This window comes from Xenopus tropicalis, chromosome 9 (assembly GCF_000004195.4).
Source record: "Xenopus tropicalis strain Nigerian chromosome 9, UCB_Xtro_10.0, whole genome shotgun sequence".
Lineage (NCBI taxonomy): Eukaryota > Metazoa > Chordata > Amphibia > Anura > Pipidae > Xenopus > Xenopus tropicalis.
Window position 1 is genome coordinate 31,757,450 of NC_030685.2, and position 24,271 is coordinate 31,781,720.

General features: G+C 42.9%; 2 protein-coding genes across 2 annotated transcripts in view; one reads left to right on the top strand and one right to left on the bottom strand.

Annotated features, from left to right (window-relative positions):
- Positions 1 to 2,263, top strand: part of brat1 (BRCA1-associated ATM activator 1) — a 19,865-nt gene extending 17,602 nt beyond the window's left edge. The window contains exon 14 of the mRNA XM_002932224.5: positions 556 to 2,263. Within this exon, the coding sequence (XP_002932270.3) occupies positions 556 to 1,263 (708 nt within the window). The 3' untranslated portion in view covers positions 1,264 to 2,263. The remainder of the gene's footprint in view (positions 1 to 555) is intronic.
- Positions 2,168 to 15,348, bottom strand: kdm8 (lysine (K)-specific demethylase 8). The gene is made up of 8 exons (NM_001128053.1): positions 14,634 to 15,348; positions 13,724 to 13,788; positions 13,227 to 13,387; positions 12,640 to 12,772; positions 11,072 to 11,116; positions 10,337 to 10,486; positions 9,570 to 9,662; positions 2,168 to 3,066 (listed from the first exon to the last, which is right to left on the bottom strand). Exons 1-8 carry the CDS (start codon positions 15,151 to 15,153, stop codon positions 2,902 to 2,904), a joined length of 1,332 nt encoding a protein of 443 aa, NP_001121525.1. The 5' UTR covers positions 15,154 to 15,348; the 3' UTR covers positions 2,168 to 2,901.
- Between the last annotated feature and the right edge of the window lie 8,923 nt (positions 15,349 to 24,271).

Below are 24,271 nucleotides of genomic sequence, written 5' to 3' on the forward strand. Positions count from 1 at the left end.
ACCAACACCCACAAAACTCAACTAGCTGACACCATTCTCATACTTACTAATACTAATCTAGCATGCTTGGCATCTCTCATCACCAGTGTATGAACACTGGTGATGAGAGATGCCAAGCATGCTAGTAGTTAAAGGGTTAATGTAACGGACATACAAACAAAAAAGTAAATCCAATTTTCTAGTCAGAAGAGCTGACTATCACAGTTTGCAGGGGCATCAGTTAATTGGACATATTAAATTAAACCTATACCCAGTTTTCGATACCACTGGTATAACAGGTATGGGTTATAGGGTGATAAATCTGTGTGACTTTATGTTATAGTATGACCTACACATCACTTAGAGCAGGACGTCAAAGGTTGTAAGACCCTAGCAAAGAGAGTCCGGTATCCATTTCCTTGTCCTGGCAAAATGATTTTTTTCATACCTTGGCCTGCTTTATTAACTCTTACAGGCCTGTATTATGACAAGCAATATTAGTTTAGATTTAATTTCAAGATAAAAGTCAGACTAAAATCCCTACACTTAAACTCAACATTCTTTTTTTTTTTCCAGGACATTGCGTCACATCTATTGGATATTTTATCTCAAGACACAGAGAGTTTTCCAAGAAGAGCAGCAGTAAAGGTTTTCACCGATTGGCTTAAACAGGGTCACATGCAGCATTTTAAGGACCCAAAGCAAATGCTTTCCAAGATACTGGAAGTGACCTGCAATGATTTAGATTGGGAGGTTAAAGTCAATGCTCTTGATCTTGCAGATGTATTTCTGGACCAAACACTTGCTATTTGTAATTTCAGTGGTTGTCCATACACAGTAGGTCTACATTGTAACAACAGCAGTTACGCTGTGACTGAAGCAATACAAAAATGTGACGAAGTCGGACTCTTTCAGTTTCTACTGAGTAGCCTCTGTGACTGCGATAGGCCAGTAGCATTAAAATCCTGTGATATGCTTTGTGCTTTAAAGGAAAAGCTGCGTGTAGGAGAGTCTGCAACAGAATATGTCCCATCGGAGCTCCATGATACAGATTGGATAGAAAGTATACTAAAAGAGAGATGTGTTAAAGATCACAAAAGTTATAATGGTGTGGCACAAGATGCAAACTGGTTTACTGACATTTTGAAGAAAGTTGATTTGGTCGGCCTAAAAACCTCTCTATCAAAGGGCAGTGGCCATATGCATGAAACTCCGCAGTCACTTTTATACGATATCAAAGCAACATTGTGGAGTCTGGAGGAACATGATGCAGATTGCTACTAATCAGGAAATATATTTCTGCAGATTAACATGTATATACTTGTCTGCTACATGTTACAAACCAGTGAATAGGAAATCATTTCCCTAAATGGGCATACAGAGCTTGGTCAACAGGAATGATATTTATGCAGTATATGTATTCTTAAAAACCAAAGAAAAGTAGCTCAAAGCATAATTTAAAGTGACTGATTTTTATCCACTTTGTATTATACTTCAAGATTACACATCATCCTTCGGTGCCATTGTTTCTGTCTCCAGTCTTTCAGCCCCTCTATTTAATTAAAAAGCCCATCTTTGGGGTCTAAGTTGCAATTTTCTTTGGAGGAGGTGACCTAGCAGCCTGTGGCATAGTGCAACATTTTAGTTAGTGGCACACGGGGCACGATTAAACCTCGGCTACCAGGGGTAACAAATCTCTATGAAAAGTTTTTCCACTGACAAAGTGAATGGCCGGTTGGGAAACATACACAGCACTTTGTTTTCCGAAGTTATTTGATGTTTCCAGCAGGGCCAAGCAACACCTGCGTATGAGAGATGACACTATCTTTAATGAGCTTGTGTCGCTGATTGTTTGGCCCTGCTTGAAACTTCAAGTAACTTCGGAAAACAAGGTGCTGTGTATGCCTTGGTTTGGCCACTAACCAGAATGTGCAACATAGGCATAGTGCAACACAGTCTTCTTAAACAGACTGCATGGATGTTTTAAAAGAATCATCACTCTTTTAAAACATACATGCTGTCTGTTTAAGAAGGCTGTTTCTAATGTAAACTGAATTACACCCTTTTTGTAAAAGTCAGCAAGTTCTTGTAGGTAATGGACGCAAGGATACGGTGCCCCAATACCAAACCAAAGTCGTTATATTTTAATTTCCCTCCATGGACACAACACTGGAGCTAAACATGTTAAGATGTTTTGAAACATTTTACTGTTATTTTTTAAAAATTATTGTTTAACAATAAATCACATATATACATTTAACACTGTAAGTGTTATACAATGCGATATGATTGCAGTCTTGTTTGTTGTATAATAATACAGCTATTATGTCCCCTGCGTGTTTCCTTTTTTTGTCTCCCACAGGAAGGGTATTATAAAATATTTTTGAATTGCTTAAATGAAAACTAAAGCCCATAAAAAATAATTAAATAAATAAATAAGAAAATACTTTATGCTTAGGACTAGCCTACTGGTTTATAGCATCTTGTCCAAAATAGTGCAATGGACACCAACTGAATAGCAGTGTACAAATTACAATTACAATTTACCATTACTGTCCAGTACATACTTAAAGGTTTGATTTAAATAGAAAAAAATATGAATTTCAAGTCCTTAAATAGAAGGTTGATGGCTAGTTTGCAACTCCTTCCCTATAGTGTACCGTATGACTGCAGTTTAATAACCCCAAAGGCTGGCCATGGTTTTAATTAAGGCTTAGTATACTAGAGGTGCAGCAGCAATAACAATGAATATAGCTCTAATCTTTTACATGTTGTCTGCTCTGTGCCGCTCTGAATAATCTAGTGGAAGCATACTGAAAGGGATACTGGATACAGTTTTCATTATTAACCTAACACATTTAATTTAGAATTTAGTTCTCCTTTAACAAGGTGTAGCCACTTTTCACCGTTGAAGAGCATGGATCAGGACCACCAAAAACTGACAGAAAAGCTGAGATCCAGTGCTCTGATATAGTGCCACCATTTCACTGGGATGAACAGAACCTGCCCTGGAGACAGAATGCATTCTTGATAGGATGCTTGGGAAAATCTAGGGAATTTATTTTGGTCTGGACTTTCAACATCAACCTAAAAGGGAAATTAAAAATAAATACATTTAGAAGTGCATCCAATAGAGAATACAGATGAAGTTAGAGCACCTACAGTAGCCAGTACTTTCAGGCTTCATACACAGTTTTTTTTAATTAAACTTAAAGCTAAGGCTATAAGTGGTGAAAATGGAAGAAAATAAAAAATGTATAACATTATACAGTATATATATATATACACAGACACACACACACACACACACCCTGTGCTTAGTTTTCCACCACACTGATTTATGCTAGGTTATAGGAGAAAGAAAGCCATGTAAGTGATCTATTTCCTAGTGATAGGCCTAAGTGAGGTGGGATAAACCACTACAATATTAACCCCTGAAATGTAGTTTAAATGCTTTACTGCACCATGTAGGTTCAACATGTTCTGGTATTCTCCCAGCTGCCATCTTGTCAATTAACAAGCCACTTTCCGCCTCAAGAGCCATCCCGTTAAGGCAAAGAGCTGAGGGTTGGGGTGAAACAATGGCCCCTGAGCGAGTAGATGAGGGGACAAGGGAAGTGGAATTGGAGGTTCCAGGGAAGATCTAGTAGATTTGAATACCAGGACCTCCTGGGCCAGCAGGGAGCAACCAAGATTACTGTGACGGGCTCCCTGGCAATCTTTCTTAACACCTGTGGTAGCATGGGAAGAGGAGGAAATAGGTAAGCTAGTTTGAATCGCCAAGGAATTGTCATGGCATCTACACCTCCCGCTAGGGGATCTCTGTATTTTGCTCAGAATCTGGGCACCTTTCTGTTTTGCCTTGACCCATTAGGTCGATTTCTGGTTCTCCCCATTTCCTGGTCAGCAGTTGAAACACCTCCGTCTGCAGACTCTATTATCCTGGGTCCATCTGATATCTGCTGAGATAATCTGCTTCCACATTGTCTATTCCAGGAATGTGTATTGCCGAGATCTGAGTATCTGTTCTTTCTGCCCACTCCAGTATGTGGGTCACTTCCAGGTTTGCTTTTCTGCTTCTCGTGCCTCCCTGCCTGTTTATATACGCTACTGCCGTGGCATTGTCGGACTGTATTCTCACAGCTTGGCCTCTTAGGATGTTTTCCCATGCCTGAAGTGCCCGCAGGATGGCCCTGATCTCTAGGATGTTTATCAGAAGAGATGATTCCATCTGTGACCAGATTCCCTGGGCTGAGCGCCTCTGGAATGTTGCCCCCCAGCCGGTGAGGCTGGCATCCGTTGTGACTATCAACCACAATGGTTCCAGAAAGGATTTCCCCTGGTTCAACCTGTTGGGGGTTAGCCACCATAATAGAGATCTCTGAGTCTCTTCTGGAAGTGTTATCTTTTGGTGTAGTGATGATCTCTATAGTCTGAGAATCGCCGTTTGCAGTGGCCAAAAGTGGAGTTAAGCAAATGCTACTGCTTCTATAGTGGATACCATCAGTACCAACACCCGCATGCATGTCTGAACTGTTGGTCGCACTGATGATTGAAGAAGTCTGTTGGATTTCTGGATCCTGAGTTGCTTTTCCTGTGGTAGAAATACCCTCTGTGATGCAGTGTGGAACAGTAATCCCAAGAACGGCATGGCCTGGTTGAGCACTAGGGAGGATTTGCGGATGTTGATTGACCACCCGAACATTTGGAGACTCTGTATGGACAGCTGTAGGTTCCGTTCTGCTATGCTCTTGGATCTCGTTTTGATGAGGAGGTCGTCCAAATAAAGCATTATGAAAACACGCATACGTAGGTATGCCGCCATGGAGGACATGATCTTTGTAAAAACTCATGGTGCTGAGGACAGTCCCAAAGGCAGGGCAACAAACTGATAGTGGTAATTGTGAAATACAAACCTTAGAAACTGTTGGTGTGGCGGGAAAATGGAGACATGTAGATATGCATCTCTTATGTCCAGGGAGGCTAAAAAGTCTCCTGGTTCCAGTGCCCGGATTGTGGATCGAACCAATTATATTTTGAACTTGTGGTAAACAATCCAGTTGTTCAGGAGCTTTATGTCCAGGATTGGATGGAAAGACCCGTCCTTCTTTGGTACAATAAAGAGGTTTGAATAGAAGCCTTGAAACCTCTGATGCGGAGGAACCGGAATGATGACTCCCGTTTCGCACAGAGAATCTATTATGGAGAGGAAGGCTTGTCTCTTTAGGTCTGGAGTTGGTACTCTTGACATGAAAAAGTGTCTTGGGGGAACATGGCGGAACTCTAGTCGATAACCTGTTGAAATGGTCTACACCACCCAAGTATCGTCAAGAGTTGTGACCAAGTTTCTGCAAAAAGGCCTAGCGACCTCCTATGGCGCCTGTGTCTGAAGCCACCTGAGTGTAGTCAGGAGGAAGCAGCCTCGTCTCCGGTTTGCTTGGGCAAGTGTCTGCGGGGTTGCCATGTGGATTTCCCTTTGTTGTAGAACCAATTCTTTGAGTTATTCTTGGAGTTTGCTTGTGGACTGTATCTGAATTTGCGAAACCTTTGGTTCTGAAAGGACTGTCCCTTTCTCTGATTGAATACGGACTTTTGCCCCCTGTAGCTTGAGAAATTATTTTGTCCAGTTCGTCGCCAAATAACTTCTGTCTCTGAAATGGGATAGATGTTAGGGATTTTTTGGAACTAAGGTCGGCCAACAAGAGCTTCCACCAAAGTGTAGCACAAGTGCGCGGATGCTCTTGCTATAACCCTAGCTGCGTCAAGTGAGGCGTCTGCTAGGAACTGGTTGGCTTCCTGGATGTAGGAGGCCAGCTGGAGGATTGTGTCCTTGGGACTATCATCCTGAATAGATTGTAATAGGGAGCTGGACCATGTCTCAACTGCCCGACTGACCCAGGCAGAAGCTAGGATGGGCCGCAGTGCTGTACCGGTGGAGAGGAAATTGGCCTTAAGAAGCCCTTCCATCCTCTTCAGTGGGGTCCTTGAACGCTGCGGTGTCTGGAACTGGTAGAGCGGTGACTTTGGACAGTCGAGATACTGGTGCATCCACCGCTGGAGGGGAGCTCCACTTCTCTATTGAGTCCTTAGGAAATGGATATTGTCTGGAAAAACGTTTTGTAACCTGAAATTTCTTATCTGGAAATTGCCACTCCTCAAGAATCAAGTTCTGCAATTGTTCATGAGCTGGGAAGGTTACCGATGACTTGCGTTGCCTTTTAAAAAGTGTGGAGGGCTTTTTCTGAGTAGAGTCTTCCTCCTGAATGTTTAGGGTTTCAAGGACTTCCCTAATGAGGCTATCCACCCCGGGTGCTGTATCAGCCATATTGTCCTCCTCACTGGAGTCAGAGGCCGCTGGGGATGAAACTATTTTCCCTTCACTGATCTCTTCATCAGAGGAAGGGAGCGTGGATAAGCTCTTAAGGGATGTTTTAGCTAGACAAGTCTTTTTGCGTTTAGGTGTAGTATCAGAGGAAGACGTCATTTTAGAAAGCATCTTATCAAGTTAAGATGCCAATTGTGGTATGCATTGGAGACTGGATAGGGACTGAGACAATGTGAGTGCCCAACCTGGTACCTATGAAGGCCCTTGGGGGTCTGAAATGCCCCTGGTTGCGGAACCCTGTAATGTGCCATCTGAACCCGTCCCTACATGAGAAGGGGTTAATGTACCAGAAGTGTGTGCTTGAGTAGGGCTACAAATAGAGCAGAGCGGCTCAACTTGTCCCTCCCTGAACTTTGTTAGACATTTGGTACAAGCGAAAAAAGTAGCAATCGAGTCTGGGTGCTTGCCCCCCCTTTGAAAATAATTCTCCCCTGCCTTCTGCCATGCTGAGAGAATGCTCGGCAGATTTGCGTTACTTACAGACCAGAGAGCCTGTGGATGGAGAGCAGAATAAGAGAGTCTGCATCCCTGGGTCAGCGAACCGCGTCTGCGTGATCCGTATGGCGCGAACAGTGCCGTGAGGTGCGTAGATATGTCTCACTGCGTGCGAATGCTGGCTTTCGGTGCGAGTGGCGGTGACATCACTTCCGACTGCCAACGCGCCAAAAGGAGGTGCGCAGCAGAGGAAGAGGTGCGCTAGTTCGCTGGTAGTATGGCGGTGGAGCACGAGCAGGGGGGTTGTGTCCTTGGTGCCTGCCCACATACTTACTCTAACAAGAGTGCTGATGTCGGGCATTGGGTATTACGGTCCCGCAGGGGTATTGGGATTCCTATGTATCCCACGTCGGGGGCTTGCCTGTGGTGAACAGTGCAAGTCCGACAAGGCCTCACCCCGGGTGTTGGTACTAACTACCGACCGAAGCATTCTTGTTGGGCCTCCTAGAGGCCGGTCCAACCTCCTGTATGAAGGACACTGAAAAAACTGCGCCCTTCAGGGGCAGCAGGGGATAAAGGGAGAGTAGGAGGGTCTCTGATGTCTGATGTCATCACTGTCCTGCCTCCTGGGAGGGACCCTTTACCCCATGGTCCCTGTGTCCCCCTAGACGTGAGAGAAATAGAGCTTTCCTGCTTGCTGTGATTATTGTGGGATCCACAATGAAGAAAACTGACATTTTGATTAGTAGTTTTTGATTAGAAGTTTTGCCTTATTAACACAATAGAAGACAATTTGAAATTACAGAATGACAAAAAATCAGTAAATAAGCGATCCTACACCTGTACAAACCTTAGTTTAAAACTCAACCACTTTCACTTCAACATTTATTCTTTAAGGATTCTACCTAAACCTATCGGAAGTATTTATTACCAGACACAATTGGTATTCAAACCTGCTTGGTGCCTTGAAGGTGTCTGGCTACAATAATCTAAAGCCTAAAGGTGGCCATACAGTGGATATAAAAAGTCTACGCACCACAGGTTCCTGTGCTGTACAAAAATGAGACAAAGATAAATCATTTCAGAACATTTTTCACCTTTAATGTGACCTATAAACTGTACCACTCTGATGCATTGTGGTTGCATTAGTGTGCACACCCTCTTCTAACTGGGGATGTAGCTGTGTTCAGAATTAAGCGATCACATTCAAAATCATGTTAAATAGGAGTCACATACACCTGCCATCATTTAAAGTGCCTCTGGTTAACCCCAAATAAAGTTCAGCTGCTCTAGTTGGTCTTTCCTGACATGTTTTTAGTCACATCCCACAGCAAAATCCATGGTCCACAGAGAGCTTCCAAAGCATCAGAGGGATCTCATTGTTAAAAGATATCCAAGGCATTAGATATACCATGGAACACAGTGAAGACAGTCATCATCAAGTGGAGAAAATATGGCACAATAGTGACACTACCAAGAACTGGTCGTCTCTCCAAAATTGATGAAAAGACGAGGGAGGCTACCAAGAGGCCTACAGCAACATTAAAGGAGAAGGAAAGGCTAAGTCACTTGGGGGTGCCAAAATGTTAGGCACCCCCAAGTGACTTAGAGCGCCTACCTTGTACCCCGGGCTGGTGCCCCTGTACGGAGGGAACAGCACCAGCCCGGGGCACCTGTAGACACCGCTTCCTCCTTCCTTTGCGCGCTGCCGGCGAAATCCGCCGGCCGGCGCATGCGCAGTAGAGTGAAAAGCCGACTTTAATGTTTAAGTTCGGCTTTTCACTCTACTGCGCATGCGCGCGCAAGCGAGGAGGAAGGAGGAAGCGCCGGCAGCTACCCCGGGCTGGTGCTGTTCCCTCCGTACAGGGGCACCAGCCCGGCGTACAAGGTAGGCGTTCTAAGTCACTTGGGGGTGCCTAACATTTTGGCACCCCCAAGTGACTTAGCCTTTCCTTCTCCTTTAAAGGAGCTGCAGGAATATCTGGCAAGTACTGGCTGTGTGGTACATGTGACAACAATCTCTTGTATTCTTCATATGTCTGGGCTATGGGGTAGAGTGGCAAGATGAAAGCCTTTTCTTACGAAGTAAAACATCCAAGCCAGGCTACATTTTGCAAAAACACATCTCAACAACACCAAAAGCATGTGGGAAAAGGTGTTATGGTCTGATAAAACCAAGGTTGAACTTTTTGGCCATAATTCCAAAAAATATGTCCAAAAGGTGCTTCAACAAAATATTAGTTTAAGGGTGTGCACATTTATGCAACCACATTATTTTAGTTTTTTTGGTTTTCTTCCCTCCACCTAAAAGATTTCAGTTTGTTTTTCAATTGAGTGGTACAGTTTATAGGTCATATTAAAGGTGGAAAAAGTTCTGAAATGATTTATCTTTGTCTCGTTTTTGTACAGCACAGGAACATGACATTTTATCAGGGGTGTGTAGACTTTTTATATCCACTGTACATGGGCAGATTTCAGCTGATGATTCGAGTCCTTCAGACCGATTTAGCAGCTTATCTGCATGTGTATGGGCACCCCTGATGGGCCTACCTAAAATTGGCCGGATCTCGATAGGGCAGGTTAGATCAGGGACCACATCGGCTTGTTGCTACGGTCCCATGGCCCAAATACCCAGCATTTTAATTAGATGGTTTGACCAAGTTAGCCCGATATCGGGAGAGATCCACTCGTTTTCTGACCTCACCAAAAAGCTTTATACAATAAGTATGAATTAAATATATTTAATTGCACAGGATATCAGATAACTTACCTGGCTTGTGTTGTGAAGGATTGAACTGTCAAAAGGGTATAGTTTTTCAGTCTCAGCTACTGAATACACTCGTATGTACTTCCTACCTACAATCTAAAAGCGGAAATGTCATATTTATTGGTAAGTTATTTTGTTACTTTGTTACTTATTAGAATGAAAACTGAAAACTACTGTTTTCTCTAAGGAACTAAAAGGAATAAATATAAGGAAATGAAGTTTGTCATGTTTTCAGCAAGTATATGAGTTATAAATCGACAATATTAATGAACAGGATGCCAAAGTCAGGGGAATCATCATATGAAAAGGAATATAGGTTATACTCCTACTTCCAAAAGGTCACTGAACCAGACCTCCCAAAAAGCTCACAGAGGGTTCAGAGTAATCTAGGGACCCACCTTAAATTTCCAAATAAAGATTAAATAAAGCAGGATAGACTCTTATTAAATAATTGGGCATATATCTGAGGTATTAATTTAACACTAAACATTTAATTGATCAGCACATATATGCCAGTTAAAAAGAGCCCTCTTTCTAATTATGGCTTTCCAGCCTATTATCACTATATTATTATTGCGTTCTATTTCCATTGGGCAGAATGAATGAAATAATATTGTGAAAAGCCAAATCTCACAATAGCAGTCCATCTGGCCCTTACACAGATTGGTGAGATAACTATATGCTCACAGAGTGTATGGCCACCCTGAGACTATCACTTCTTTAGAGGAAGCATATTCTTACACTGCCATAAATAATAGCAGGAGGCTTACCTGTGCCAAGAAGTTTTGCTGGGGATCCTGGTGAAGAGGAGACACTGTTCCTGCTGGCCCAAACCATGCATTAATGGTAATTTCATCTTCACTGGCCTCACCCAAGCAGCAATAATCTGGTATACAGATATCCTCCTTCAGTTCAGGGATCTTTTACATTTCAACAAAAACAGCAGCAGTATAAGTTTTAAAACTCAAATGCCTTAAAATCCTTTCATTTGTACATCACACGTGCATAAAGAGTATCCTTGTCATTTATTTATATAGCACCAAAAAGGTAAATGCATTTCACATTCATTTATAACAAACAAGGGAAGTACAATAACTAACAAACAATGGTTAAAGAATATAATAGGATCACTGGACCCTGCTCACAAAAGCTTATGATCTAAATGTACTTTTGTATTGTGTACCAATGTCATCAAGCTGTTGTATGTGTGCGCAGGTACTTTATATTTTGGCACCCGGAACCGAGCACCAGCCAGTCCCCTTCCACCAACAGCAACTGTGCATGCACAAAGTGTTCTGAAAGCCACCTGTATATGCACTGGGCCTCCTATGTTATGGCAAAACATAGAAATCTTAACTATAGTTATTAATGCATGGGAGTATGGTCTGAGCAATGGGGTGTGATGCTGGACTGCCAGAGATCCATTCATAATATACTTAGTGGTAGGAAAGAGACCTTCTAAAGCTTCTCCGACAGACAGAAAATCTTTGAAATCATTTACCTACCTGTTCAAACAGCTGGTGCTGAGCAAGATATCCAATGCCATTTTGCTAAAAAAACAAAACAAAATATAATAAAAATCTGAAAACATATAACAAAACCTCCTAACTTTATAATATCCAAGAACGTGTATTAGTATTTGTTCTTGTATACAAAACCTAATTTTATGTTGTATAAATTAGATGATTATTTTGCAGGGATAGTTAACCTTTAAGCCTTTAGGCATTTTACTGGCAGAGGATTAGCCACATTAGTGCCACCTAGAACGCTATATTTTTTCTGCAGAAAGCTTTAGGGCAGTGGCAGGTGGGGAAATTAGCCGCAATTTTCGATGCCGCGGGCGACTAATGTCCCCACAATGCCATTCCACCGCCAAGAATGTAAATCGCTGATGGGATGGCATAAGCATCACCACGATTTGCCGAAGTCACCCGAAATTTCCTCTCAAGGCAACTACTGACAAAAGACAGTAGTGCAGAAATTACAAACTGTGTGTTTGGCTCCCTTTTAGAGGAGCAAAAGGTGGTCATAAACAGGCCAATAAAAGCTGCCTACCTGACATATATCTAATTGAAAATTGGCTAGATATCAATTGGGTAGGAATGCACCAGGTGGTTGACACGGTCCTTGCCCCGACCTCAAGGTGGGAATATTGGGGAATAATCTGCTTGTTTGGCAACCCTGCCAAGGGAGTGGATCTTTCAGTGTATTCCCAGCTTAATCAAGGATCTACTAAGATAGGAGAGGAAGAACTTCGATTGGCTTGCACAGAGTCCTGACCTCAATCTAACTAAAGTATATTAAAGGACAACATAGACAGATTGTGGGGGATCTTTTTCCCATAAAAAAGAGTACTTTAGCATTGAGGAACTGAACTTTCCTTTAAAGCAGCATAGGTAGTTCTACACCAGTGATCCCAAACCAGTGGCTCTTGAGCAACATGTTGCTCACCAACCCCTTGGATGTTGCTCCCAGTGTCTCCAAAACAAGTGGTTATTTTTGAATTCCTGGCTTGGTGGCATGTTTTAGTTGCATAGAAACAGGATGCATTACCAAACAAGATCTCCTGTAAGCTGATAGTTTACATAAAGGTTACCAAATGGCCAATCACAGCCCTTATTTGGCACCTCCATGAACTTTTTATGATGCTTGTGTTGCTCCCCAAGCCTTTTTACATTTGACTGGGTACCCCTATTCTACATAGTAAAGGCAGTGAGGTTGGGAAAGGCACTGCTGGGTGATGTTCCAATGGCAGATTCTATTAATGCTTTTAAAAGTGGCTTGGATGATTTCCTGAACAAGCAAAATATACAAGGCTACTGTGATATAAAGATCTATAGTTAAAAGATCTATAGTTAAGTCAATAGGTATTGGTATATATAGCTGTATATGTGAGTGTATAGATAGACTGGTAAAGGTATCTGTATATATGTGCACTGGGAGTTTGTAAGGAGGGGTTGAGCATTTTATATTTAAACCCAAATAAACTATGTAACCTCACCTACTGAAAAAATAACCATGCCATAATCCCAATAGAAAAGCAAAAAAGAACATTATTATCTTCTATTATTACCTTATCCAGAATGTACTTAGTGATGAACTCATTTACGGTCATTAATCTCTGAGACCACTCTGCATCGGTATATCTGGACCCCAACTCCACTGGAACGGTGCGACATCCTGCTACCCTCTGTATGTATTCCACACTGTTGAGAGAAAGAGAATTGTTGAAAATAGTCTGTTTGTTTTGCTTGGAGAGCACTAGAAGAAAGGCCAACCACTACTGTATACAAGGTTATATATTCTGCATCTTCAATTACTAATGCTTTTTATGTCTTTAATTTTACTTGAGGGCACACTCTCTCTTCTGAAGCCTCATTGGCCAATTTATTCCACTGCTTTATTTAGTTGTCTGAACTATTTTTAGAAAGGATTGTGTGGTGATTTGATCAGGCACCAAATAAAATATGGCAGTACCCATCAGAATGGATTGCAAACACAAAGCAATTACAAAAATAAATTAAAAACCAATGTTTGTGCTTTGTTAATACACACTGCAAAGTCCAAGCTAGGGATATGGATTCAGATTTTTTTCCTGCAAAGAAAACAAACTGTAAAATGTGCAATTCTCAGTATTTTTATCACAATATCAAATGTCACCTCCATTTCTTTAGGCATGGCCAATGGTCAATTACTCCTTCCAATACAACTGGCTTTTGGGGTACCAGATAATGATCTCTGAAGTGCTCAAGTGAGGGACAGTGCAGCTTTGGTATGGCAGTCTCAGAATCCAGCACCGGAACAAGTAGACAAGGTACCTTCTGTAGATAGGGGAAAATTGAGGTATTAGAAAGGAAAAAATAATTACAGTAGCTCTATCAAAAAAGATGTACACCGGTGCCCCTGTTTTTCCCTTTTCGTGATGTCATTGTGTATCTCCAGAGACCTCAAACTAGCACCTGGTATATGCACAATGGCCATCACTGCCTTGTGCTACGCGGTGCCAGCAATCATAAACATATCACAAGTGAAGGTATGCCTGCAGTTTGAGATTAACTCTTTATTAGCCTTTCCTTTAATAAAAAACCTACAGCACGGTTAGTGGAAGCTTTGCAATTAATAACAATTATTGCCATGGGATTATTACAGAAAGTTACCTCAGAAATACTGCAACCTTTTGGATCAAAATCGGCTTCTGGTCCTTCCCTAATTCTTTTCCGTCCTTTATAAATTAAGTAAAGTAATGTTAAAGCATCTTTTAAAAAAAGTCAATAAAGCGAGTCAATAAAGCGAGTCATTAGCGATTTGGCAACAGGTACAGATTTCTCCATGCTGTCTATGAATTCTCAGAAGTCATTCCTGTATTTTTAATGCACGTTTTGTGCATGCATTTCAATATTAAGATATATTTTGAACATGCATCAAATGTTTAAAAATACACACACTAAAATATGGCTGCCCTAAAATGCAGATCTGAAGGCCTAACATTTTGGCACCAAGTGACTTAGCCTTTCCTTCTCCTTTAAAGGGACGATCGCCCGGGCCCTGTCCCCCCTGATGGAGGGCCTGACCAGTGCATAGGTTTTGCCAAAGAGTAAAGCTGGCCATACACGCACCAATATTATCACACAAAACCTAATTTCGTACGATATTCAGTGCATGTATGGTGGCTCGCAGAGGCAACCAATATCGCAGAAGGCTGCAGATAGACTTGTCAATTGGCCAGGTTAAAAGATTTTAATCAGGTGCCATTGGAGACGCCCAAGCAAAATCTACGTTCAGAGGTGAATTGCCAGGAGGTAGAATTTCTGTAGTTTCTACCTCCATAAATGACGATTCAGCCCTGAACGTCAGTGGAGGGTGGGAACGATCTTTCGTGCGACCAGATTGGAATTGCTACGTGTATGGCCACTTTAAGGACTGGTGAGGGTTTGGTTAAATGTGCCAAGATTCCATAAGGGAAATGCCAAAGCTACAACCTTTATTTTGACTGAAAGAGATAATACATACAGTATATCAGTGATGAAAAGCTGTATTACTGCACTATAAAATAGTAAATGTAGTTACCTGTAACAGAGGCAAAAGATTTCTTGTTGCTATGCTCCCCTGGAGAATGTAATTTAGAGCTCTCCAGACCAGGTTCCCGTACACCCCTTTCTGCCTCTAGTTTGGTTTCTTCCCTTGAGGGGGCTATTCTCTGTAAAACACTGATGATGCGACCCAGTAGATTGTCCATAATCTCTGCTCCCATCAGCAGCCCTATGTCACATACCTGCAGCGCTTCCTCTATGCTGCCTGTGACACTGCACAAGCCAACAGCCCTGAACAGGCAGCCATAGGAATACACAGCACGCCACTCCCGCCCCACTTCCCTCCAGTTCCTCGCATTTAACTTCTCCCAGCTGTAATCAATGAGCAGCTCCCCTAGCGCCCCGCACTGTACTATAGCCCCTCTGTACAGGCACCTCGCTGCTTCCCTCACGCATTCCTCTACTCTGTCCTCCACATCGGCCCCCAGCGTGATCTGAAACTGCTCTAATGTTGCTGGCAGCTCGGCGCTGACCTGCTCAGGCACAGATCGGTGCATAGTGTGCGGAACCCTCTATGCTTAAAGAGATACTGACAGCAAACTAATACTTTTGATTATATGACTCTACCTCCAAAAATACCTATTACTCATGTTGACCGTTTTCTCCAGAAAGCGCTTGCTTTCTAAATAAACGCTTCTAAAGATCCTGGACACAACTGGGAGACAAACTGGACTGTCTCTGTTAAGCCTGTCAGTCAAAGCAGGAGCAGAATGAGTCAGTCTCTCAAAGATCCTCCTCCTTTCCTTTTCCCTTGCTTTGAGCAGCATCATCAATCATGTGACCCTGACACGTGATCTTGGTGTCTTCTCTCGAGAACTTCAGAGTGAGACTGGAGAGTGCCTGTGAGTATACTGCCTCTGACTTAACTTATTCTACAGTCCTGATTGTGTGCTGTCTCCCCCCCTCCTGCCTTCCCTCCCTCCTTGTCTTCTCCCACCAAATTTATCTTTTACACACACCAGCTTTTTCTTATGTCTGCCTGCATAATCCCCCCTCCCCCCCTCTCCACACGGTTGTGTGTAGTTCCAAGTTGCTAATGGAACAGAGCAGTTTTACAGACTGGGAAATAGATCTTTCAGTGTAGTTGGGCTAAAATCTTGTGGGAAAAGGAACAGTAATAGAAACTAGACAATTTCTTCAGACATATCTAGTTTCTAGTAGGTAATAGAACAGAGCAGCTTTACAAATTAGGAAATTGATCTTTCAGTGTAGTTTTGCTAACATCTAGTGGGAAAAGGAACAGTAATATAGAGCAGATATATAAATATCAGATATATCTAGTTTCGAGTTGGTAATGGAACAGTGTTCCTTTACATGTAAGGAAATAGACTTTTTTTATATAGTTGGAAAATGAATAATCATAGGAATTATAAAATATAGTGCATGTAGGATAGATCCTACTTGTTTTTACGGCATTTTTCGTTGTGTGTCACAAAGGGCGTGGTCACGTAAAATCGGGCATGGTCGCATCAACAAAAAGGCGCGGTTGCTGCAAAAAAGCACGGGTGACAAAAAAATAGACACAGGCGACAAAAAAGATGCAGGCAACAAAAAAAAATAGCGTGACAAATACGTTTCTTGAATTTTTTGCCGTTTCACGAATTTTATGGCAAAGCGAAATGGGACAGATTCTCTCATCACTAATCATAATTGTAAAAGAGGCTGTAATTTTATCCCGGTTAAAAGTATTTCAACTAGCCTGTTTATAGATAGTTAGAGTATTCAAAATCATATAATAAAGTAATAAATATAGAGAATTAATTAACATTTAATTTCCACTCAAAAATTCAACAGTATTAAGAAATTGTAAATATCAAATTGTCAATGTTCCTCTCTTTCAGTCAATATAATTCGGTTCTTATTTCATACTGTTAGCCAATATGATCTAGTATATTTTCTAAAGAGAATACTCTGTTTGCTCTATGCTGCCTGTTTGTGCCATACTCTGCCTGCCCTATGGTCACCTGTGTGTGCCATACTCTGCCTGCCCTATGCTCACCTGTGTGCCATACTCTGCCTGCCCCATGCTCCCTGTGTGTGCCATACTCTGCCTACCCTATGCTGCCTGTGTATGCTATACCCTGTCTGCGCTACCCTGCCTGTGTATGCCATACTCTACCTGCCCGATGCTGCCTGTGTGTGCCATACTCTGCCTGCCCTATGCTGTTTGTGTGTGTATGGCACACACAGACAGCATACAGTGACACAATGCTGGCACTGCTCCTACAGTCTGCACAATAACTATATAATAAAAACACTTTTTAATTGCAGTACCATGTCAGTATACAGTATGTTCTTTTTAGAGTATGCAGGGATTATTTGTGGGTTTTTACTGCTCCTACAGTCTGTTTGAGGTGTGAACAATGTGGGGGCTTACAGTCTGAGCCTGAAGTGTGAGCAATGCAGAGGGTGAACAATGTAGGGATTAAAAAGTGTGAACAACACAGTGGATTACATTTTTAAACAATACAAGGGAATTACATCCTGGATCTGAGGTGTGAACCATGCAGGGGGCCAGGTAATCTCAGTATTGATACCATTTAAAGTTAAGACATCAAATCAGACAGGTGGGGGGGGCCACACAGAGGGGGGTCGTGGGCCGCCAGTTGGACAGCACTGCACTAGGATATAGTGTATTTCATGGTAAGAGTCTATTTCCCAGTGGGTTAAACACTATGGTATGCTGTGAATGGACTCCATGTTCTGCTTTGCTGGGAAACTAGAATTCTCTAGGATCTAGTGTATTTTATAGAAAGAGTCAACTTCCTAGTGGGCTACACATTATGATTTGCTGTGAACTGACTATGTTTTGCTCTACTGGTACTATAATCAAATAGTCTTTTATGGAATAAAATGGGTATTTCCTAGTGGGATATCCTCTCTATTGGTATACTATCAGTGCTTGATTTGTGGTGGGATGGCATCCCGTTACCTTTTAAAAATGGCTAGTTTCCATCCCGGTGGGCAGGATGCCACGATTAATAATACCAGAGCTATATTGGAACTGTTTGTTTGTTTTTTTGACATAGTTGTCCACATCGCTATCACAACCACCTCCCCCCCCCCGGCTGTATTTCCTCCGCTTCACAAAGTGCGTCAGGGCAAAGTTGTGGGCGATGTGGTGACCGACAGGATTGTTCTGCAGTTGGTGGAGCTTTTCGACTGTGTGAGAGAGAGAGAATATATCAAATATAATGCCGTATTACAGGAAGGGATCGCTGGATCACCCCAGTATAGCTGTATAGCAGACATACCCAGCTTCTGCGCTATCTCCTCTTTGACCCCTAAGGTCGATGCTGTCCACATGTGATCTAACACACAGCTGTCATATTTATTGCAGGCCAACTGCATACAGTGACCCTAGGGAAACACAGCAAAGTGACTGCATGGAAAATAAAACGAGGATGATGAAGGTGGTACCTAGCACTGATAGGCAGGTCATGTTTAGTTGGCATGACCCCTACTGACTGGGCACAATAACTGGCAATAGTACCACATTCTTCACTGCTCATTTTAAAGGGGTGGTTGATTATGACATTATGAGCAGTAATCAGCATGGCTTTATGAAGGACCTTGGAGAAGGACCTTGGAGTCCTTGTAGATAATAAACTTGGCTGTAGCAAGCAATGCCAGGCAGCAGCTGCAAGGGCAAACAAGGTTTTGAGCTGTATTAAAAGGGGTATAGATTCACGGGAGGAAGAACTGGAAGGCTGGTCTGGTGTAAGACTGGGACGGTGCTGGCTGGTTCTGAGAGGTTATCCAGTTTATATCCAGTATGAAGAATGAACAGAATAGAGAATGGCCCCAAAAGTGTGTGACCATCAAACATTTATGTTATTCTGCGAGCTTTCATATATATGGGGGGGGGGGGCAAAATGTTCTGCACTAGAGTCAGAAATGCACATTTGGTCACAGAGGGTTTTGGATACTGTAAGGCTATGTGCCTCCACACTTACTGTACCAGAACTGTGGCATGTAAAACATTATTTTGGCACACTGGGCACCAGTTTTCCCTGTAAGGCCTGGGTGGGGCAAATGCACCACAAGCGAGGATCTTAAATCCACTTGGACTGGAATATATAAGCTTCTATATGTAAATCCAGTTTACCATCAGAACATTCCTGGGAATAAGGCACCCAGACAGCTTTCTTTCCCATAGGTAAGAGAGGGGTATGGCAAGAACATGAGTTTTTCCCATGAACACTGTGGCCAACAGGGTAAAGCAGTGTGCTTATATTGTAGTGTCACCCACTGTGACCTACAGCACTTACATTTGCCCATTTGTGTCTGTTAGTTACCCCTCCCATATAGATTGTAAGCTCTACGGGGCAGGGACCTCCTTCATCTTGTGTTTCTGACTTATTGCAACTGTACCTTGTATTTATTTGTATTTATTGTTGTACTTTGTATTTATCCATTATCTTTAACCCCCTGTTTGTATTAATGTATTCTACTGTACAGCACTGCGTACATAAGTAGCGCTTTATAAATAAAGATTTACATACATACATACATTTTAAATACTCACAAATATCCCTTTTCCTATTTACCAAGCCCATAGAGGCCATCGATATGGGAAACCCTCTGACAAGCTGCTAATCTAGGACAAGCGCTGCCCTCAGCGTAACCATGGGTAAAAGAGCAGCCCAGATACAGAGAAGTAGAGCTCTGTACGGGGGGACATTGTTTGGTTGGATTGGATGAACTTGCCAAGGGGCGTGTGTTCAGTGCATTATCTCTGTACCTGTTGGGCCTTTAGCTGCTTTCCTGCCGCTATCCTGGCTAAGGACAATGCCCCCCAGCACCTGGAAAAGTGTCAATGAAACTCCCGTGTGTGTCCTTGTTATACAGCAGGAACTTCCTTTTCAGCTCAGCGCACAGACCCAAAACAAGATCTTATAGGGTTCCGACTGACTCAGCTTTACCTTCTTCCTCCATCTCCTCCTCTTCCTCCACCCCCTGCTGGTTCTGAAGCCGGGGGAACTGTAGGAGGGCTGTCTGTACAACATGAGCGCCACTCCGATGGCAGCACACTGCCTGCCACTGCTTGCTCAGTGCGACTGCGAGGAGCTTCTGTAGCACCAGGCTTCTCGACATGTCTGTCGCCAGCGCCAACTCGTTCCCTTGCACCTCGTGGAACACATTGCGGATAAAGATACCTGAAAGGTAAATATGGGAGAGTCAGGCCAAGCTTTGCACTGTTTAAAGGGGTTGTTCAGCTTTCAGTTAACTTTTAGCATTTTACAGAATTGCCTATTCTGAGCAACTTTTCAATTGGTCTTCATTATTTCTTATAGTTTCTATCATCCTTTTTCTTCCGACTCAAGCTAGGGTTGTTTCGGTGAATCCCTACAAAAAACCATTGCTCTGTGAGGCTACAGTTTTATTTTTATTGTTACTTTTTATTTCCATTAATTTACCATACTCTCTTTCAAACTGCTCCCTGGTCACTAAGGTAATTTGAAGCCTAGCAACCAGCTAGCTGCTGAAACTGCAAACTACAGAGCTGTTTGAACAAAAAGCGAAATAATTAAAAAACTACAAATAATGGAAAATGAAGACCACTTGCAAATTGTCTCAGAATATTACTCTCTACATCATACTAAAAGTCAACTTAAGGGTGAACAACCCCTTTAAAGGGGAACTATATTAAGGCTGGCTACACCCCCAAAGGGCAGTCTATTAGTTTCCTGGGATCAGACAGAAAATGATAGGGAGCTACCTGCATTCTGTGCCTCAGTGTCTCCTCACAGAGGCTGAAACAGGAGCTGAAAGTGGAAGAGAGTAGCTGGGGGGGGAGGGGAGGGGCTTTATTACTAGGAGTATCACTCACCTGGGCTAATAAAGAAGATGGACAGTAGCCAAATGAATATGTCACAGTCTATTTTATTACAGTTATCCATGAAAAAACAGATTTATCTGACAGATCAGTGTTATCCAGTGGTGAGGAAAGGGTGAAAGCACTATATACATATATTATATATTTACTCCATACCTTTCTCTTCATCTGATTCAAACGGCTGCTGTAGGGTTTCTCCCACCCTGTGGAAATAACCCACAGACTTGGGGTCCAATCGGGGGATCTGTAGCTCTTGGGGTGCCTTCTTTCCTTCCCGGGTGGGTAGTGGCTCAGCGTTCTTCTGTTGTTCCTTGGCGGGAGCACTGCCCTCATCTGGAGATTTGGGGGTCTGTCCTTCAGCCTCTTTTTCCCCCCCCCCCTTTTTTTTTTCTTCTGAGCCCCCATTATCACTTGTCTTCAATGTGTCAGGGAGGGAAAGACAAGGGTTGTTATATGCATTTGCCTGTTGCACCACTACAACTCCCAGTACCCTCTGGCAGACTTCTGCAATCAAGGCATGCTGGGAGGTGAAGTTCAGCAAGCTACCTTTTAGGGTGTTATCAAGTTACCTATTCTAAGCAACTTTTCAGTTGGTCTTCATTATTTATTTGTTATAGTTTTTGAATTCTTGCAACTCTTTGCAGTTTTTAAATGGGGGTCACTGACCCTGGCAGCCAAAAAAACTATTGCTCTGTGAGGCTCCAGTTTTATTGTTATTGTTACTTTTTGTACCTTTCTTTTCTATTCAACCCCTCTCCTAATAATATACAAGTCTCTCATTCTAACCACTCCCTGGTTGCTAAGGTAACTTGAACCCTAGCAATCAAATAACTTTTAGTATGTGGAGTTTCAGCAGTTAACTCAATAGGTGAACAACCCCTTTAATAGACTTGAATTAAGGTTTATTTACAGAGAGATCTATAGATAAACAGGTATAAACACAGGGGCAGAGGCACTGCTGAATATATTTATCCTTTGCTTATAGAGAGACAGACAGGCAGACATATATAGCTGGAAGAAAACACAGACTATATTGATACAGAGATACAGGCAGATAGTCGTGCAGAGACAGCCACAAAGGATAGACAGACAGACACTCTCTCCTTCCCTACCTCTGTCTCTTTGAATCAAATCAACAACCACCCTTCACAAAAAATGCACACAACCCAAAATTCATCAGCACCCGTACCCCAAAAATACGAACACCAGTATTCAGGCAAGAACTGAATAAACTCCTGCATTTATTCCTGTCCCAAGAAAAAAAATAACGCTACCCAGAGCAACCTCGCTCAGTGCTGCACTGTGACGCTGCCTTTACATTCTCTTCATAGCATCCCCGAGTAACCACTGAGGAGCGCACTCACCTGTAATTTATTTATCCAGGCATTTAAAAAAGGCGCCGAATGTTACGTGCTGGAGACGTCGCCACATCTTCATGTGTTTGTGACGTCACTCACGGCCATTAGACCCTAGGAACTAGCAGCTACCCTCTACGCAGGGACGCTAGGGGGGAGCTGGAGAGGACACTGTCAGAGGGAGCTGAATGATGCAAGGGGAGAGCTGGGAAGGAGCTGAATAATGCAAGGGTGGAGCTGAATGATGCTAAGGAGGGAGTTGGGGGTAGCTGGATGATGCAAGGGGGGAGCTGGGAAGGAGCTGGATCATGCAAGGGGGGAGCTGAATGATGGAAGGGTGAGCTGAATGATGCAAAGGTGGAGCTGAATGATGCAAGGGGGGAGCTGGATGCTGCAAGGGGGGAGCTGGGAAGGAGCTGGATCATGCAAGGGGGGAGCTGAATGATGGAAGGGTGAGCTGGGAAGGAGTTGGATGATGCTAAGGGGGGAGCTGGATCATGCAAGGGGGGAGCTGGATGATGCTAAGGAGGGAGCTGGGGGAGCTGGATGATGCTAAGGGGGGAGCTGAATGATGCAAAGGGGAAGCTGGAAAGGAGCTGGATCATGCAAGGGGGGAGCTGGATGATACTAAGGAGGGAGTTGGGGGGAGCTGGGAAGGAGCTGGATCATGCAAGGGGGAAGCTGGATCATGCAAGAGGGAATCTGAATGATGCAAGGGGGGAGCTGGGTGATGCTAAGGGGGAGCTGAGAAGGAGCTGAATGATGCAAGGGGGAGCTGGGAAGGAGCTGGATGATGCAAGGGGGGAGCTGGATGATGCAAGGGGGGAGCTGGGAAGGAGCTGAATGATGCTAAGGGGGGAGCTGGATGATGCTAAGGGGGGAGCTGGATGATGCTAAGGGGGGAGCTAAATGATGCAAGGGGGGAGCTGGGAAGGAGCTGGATGATGCTAAGGGGGGAGCTGAATGATGCAAGGGGGGAGCTGGGAAGGAGCTGGATCATGCAAGGGGGGAGCTGGTTGATACTGGGGAGGACACTGGGAAGGAGCTGGATGATGCAAGGGAGGAGCTTGAGAGGACGCTGGGAGGGAGCTGGATGATGCAAGGAGGGAGCTGGGGGATACTGGAGAGGACGCTGCGAGGGAGCTGAAGGGGGAGCTGGGGGATACTGGGGAGGATGCTGGGAGGGAGCTGGATGATGCAAGGTTGGAGCTGAATGATGCTAAGGGGGGAGCTGACACTTGGAGGGAGCTGGAGGGGGGGGCAAACGTAGTTCCTGGTCATGTTAGTTACACTAAAAATTGCAAATGTCGTTATAGCAATAATACTAGTACAGGTATTGGACACCTTATCTAGAAACCCATTATCCACACAGTTCAGAATAAATCATATTTTTTAAAATTGTTTCCTTTTTCTCTAATAATAAAACAGTACATTGTACTTGATCCCAGCTAAGATAGTATTAATCCTTATTGAAGACATAACAATACTTTTATGTTTAATTACTGTTTAAATACATTTTTTTAGTAGACTTGTTAGGACATCCAAATAATGGAAAGACCCCTTATCTGGAAAACCCTATGTCCTGTGCATTCTGGATAACGGGTTCCATACCTATATATACTTATGCCTGAAAATTATTCACAGTCTTAATTAAAAAGTTATTGCTTAGTAAGTGCTTTATATGTAAAGTCGAAATAACCATTTTATGAAATCTTTTTGATTATATAATAATTTTCAATTTTTTAAGTCATTTTAGAAAAAAAGAACTTTATTGTGAATGGTTTCTGAAAGGCATGACAGGCTCTTAAGCAGACTTTGACACTGACTTGGAGGCATGGAACAGCTTAACTAAGGGAGAGAGGGTAATCATTTTTAAATTTAATATGGCTCAAGACTTTGACTTTGTATTATTGTAGTGCCTTTTAAAAATCATTTCCCTTGTGTTTTTTTAAAATAGTTTATATTTTGCAAACATAAAAATTAAAAGGGCCATGCTTTTTCAAAGCCTACTGAAACAATAAAAGTGATTTTGTTTTCAAAAAAGAGTATATTTTTTATTTTCTAACTTTTTATTTCAGATATATTTCATGGCACTAACTAATTTCAACTTTTGATACATGTTGATGGAGAAAAATTTCTCTAAATAAATCTGTACCTAGCTGTTCAGATTTCAGAAATATAACATAACATAACAAAACGTTTTAAAACAAGAAATTTTTTAAAACGCACTACCAATCCACATACAGTTGGATTTAGACCATTGGTGTAAGGGTACCTGGGGGTCGGTGGGGACGCCCACCAGCTGCCTCCTCCATGCGCGCGCACGCGCGTTCCCTGTCCTTTTAACACGCGCGCATGCGCGTTCCTCTTCCTGGTTGCGCACGGATGCACACTCGCGTCCATCGTCCTGCGCTGTGTGTG

Coding starts and splice junctions, on each gene's coding strand:
- kdm8 (NM_001128053.1), bottom strand. CDS start 15,153: ATGCACCGATCTGTGCCTGAGCAGGTCAGCGCCGAGCTGCCAGCAACA. Junction 10,487..11,071: donor AGCACCAGCTGTTTGAACAG/GTAGGTAAATGA, acceptor GAAATGTAAAAG/ATCCCTGAACTGAAGGAGGA. Junction 3,067..9,569: donor TCCTTCACAACACAAGCCAG/GTAAGTTATCTG, acceptor TTTCCCTTTTAG/GTTGATGTTGAAAGTCCAGA.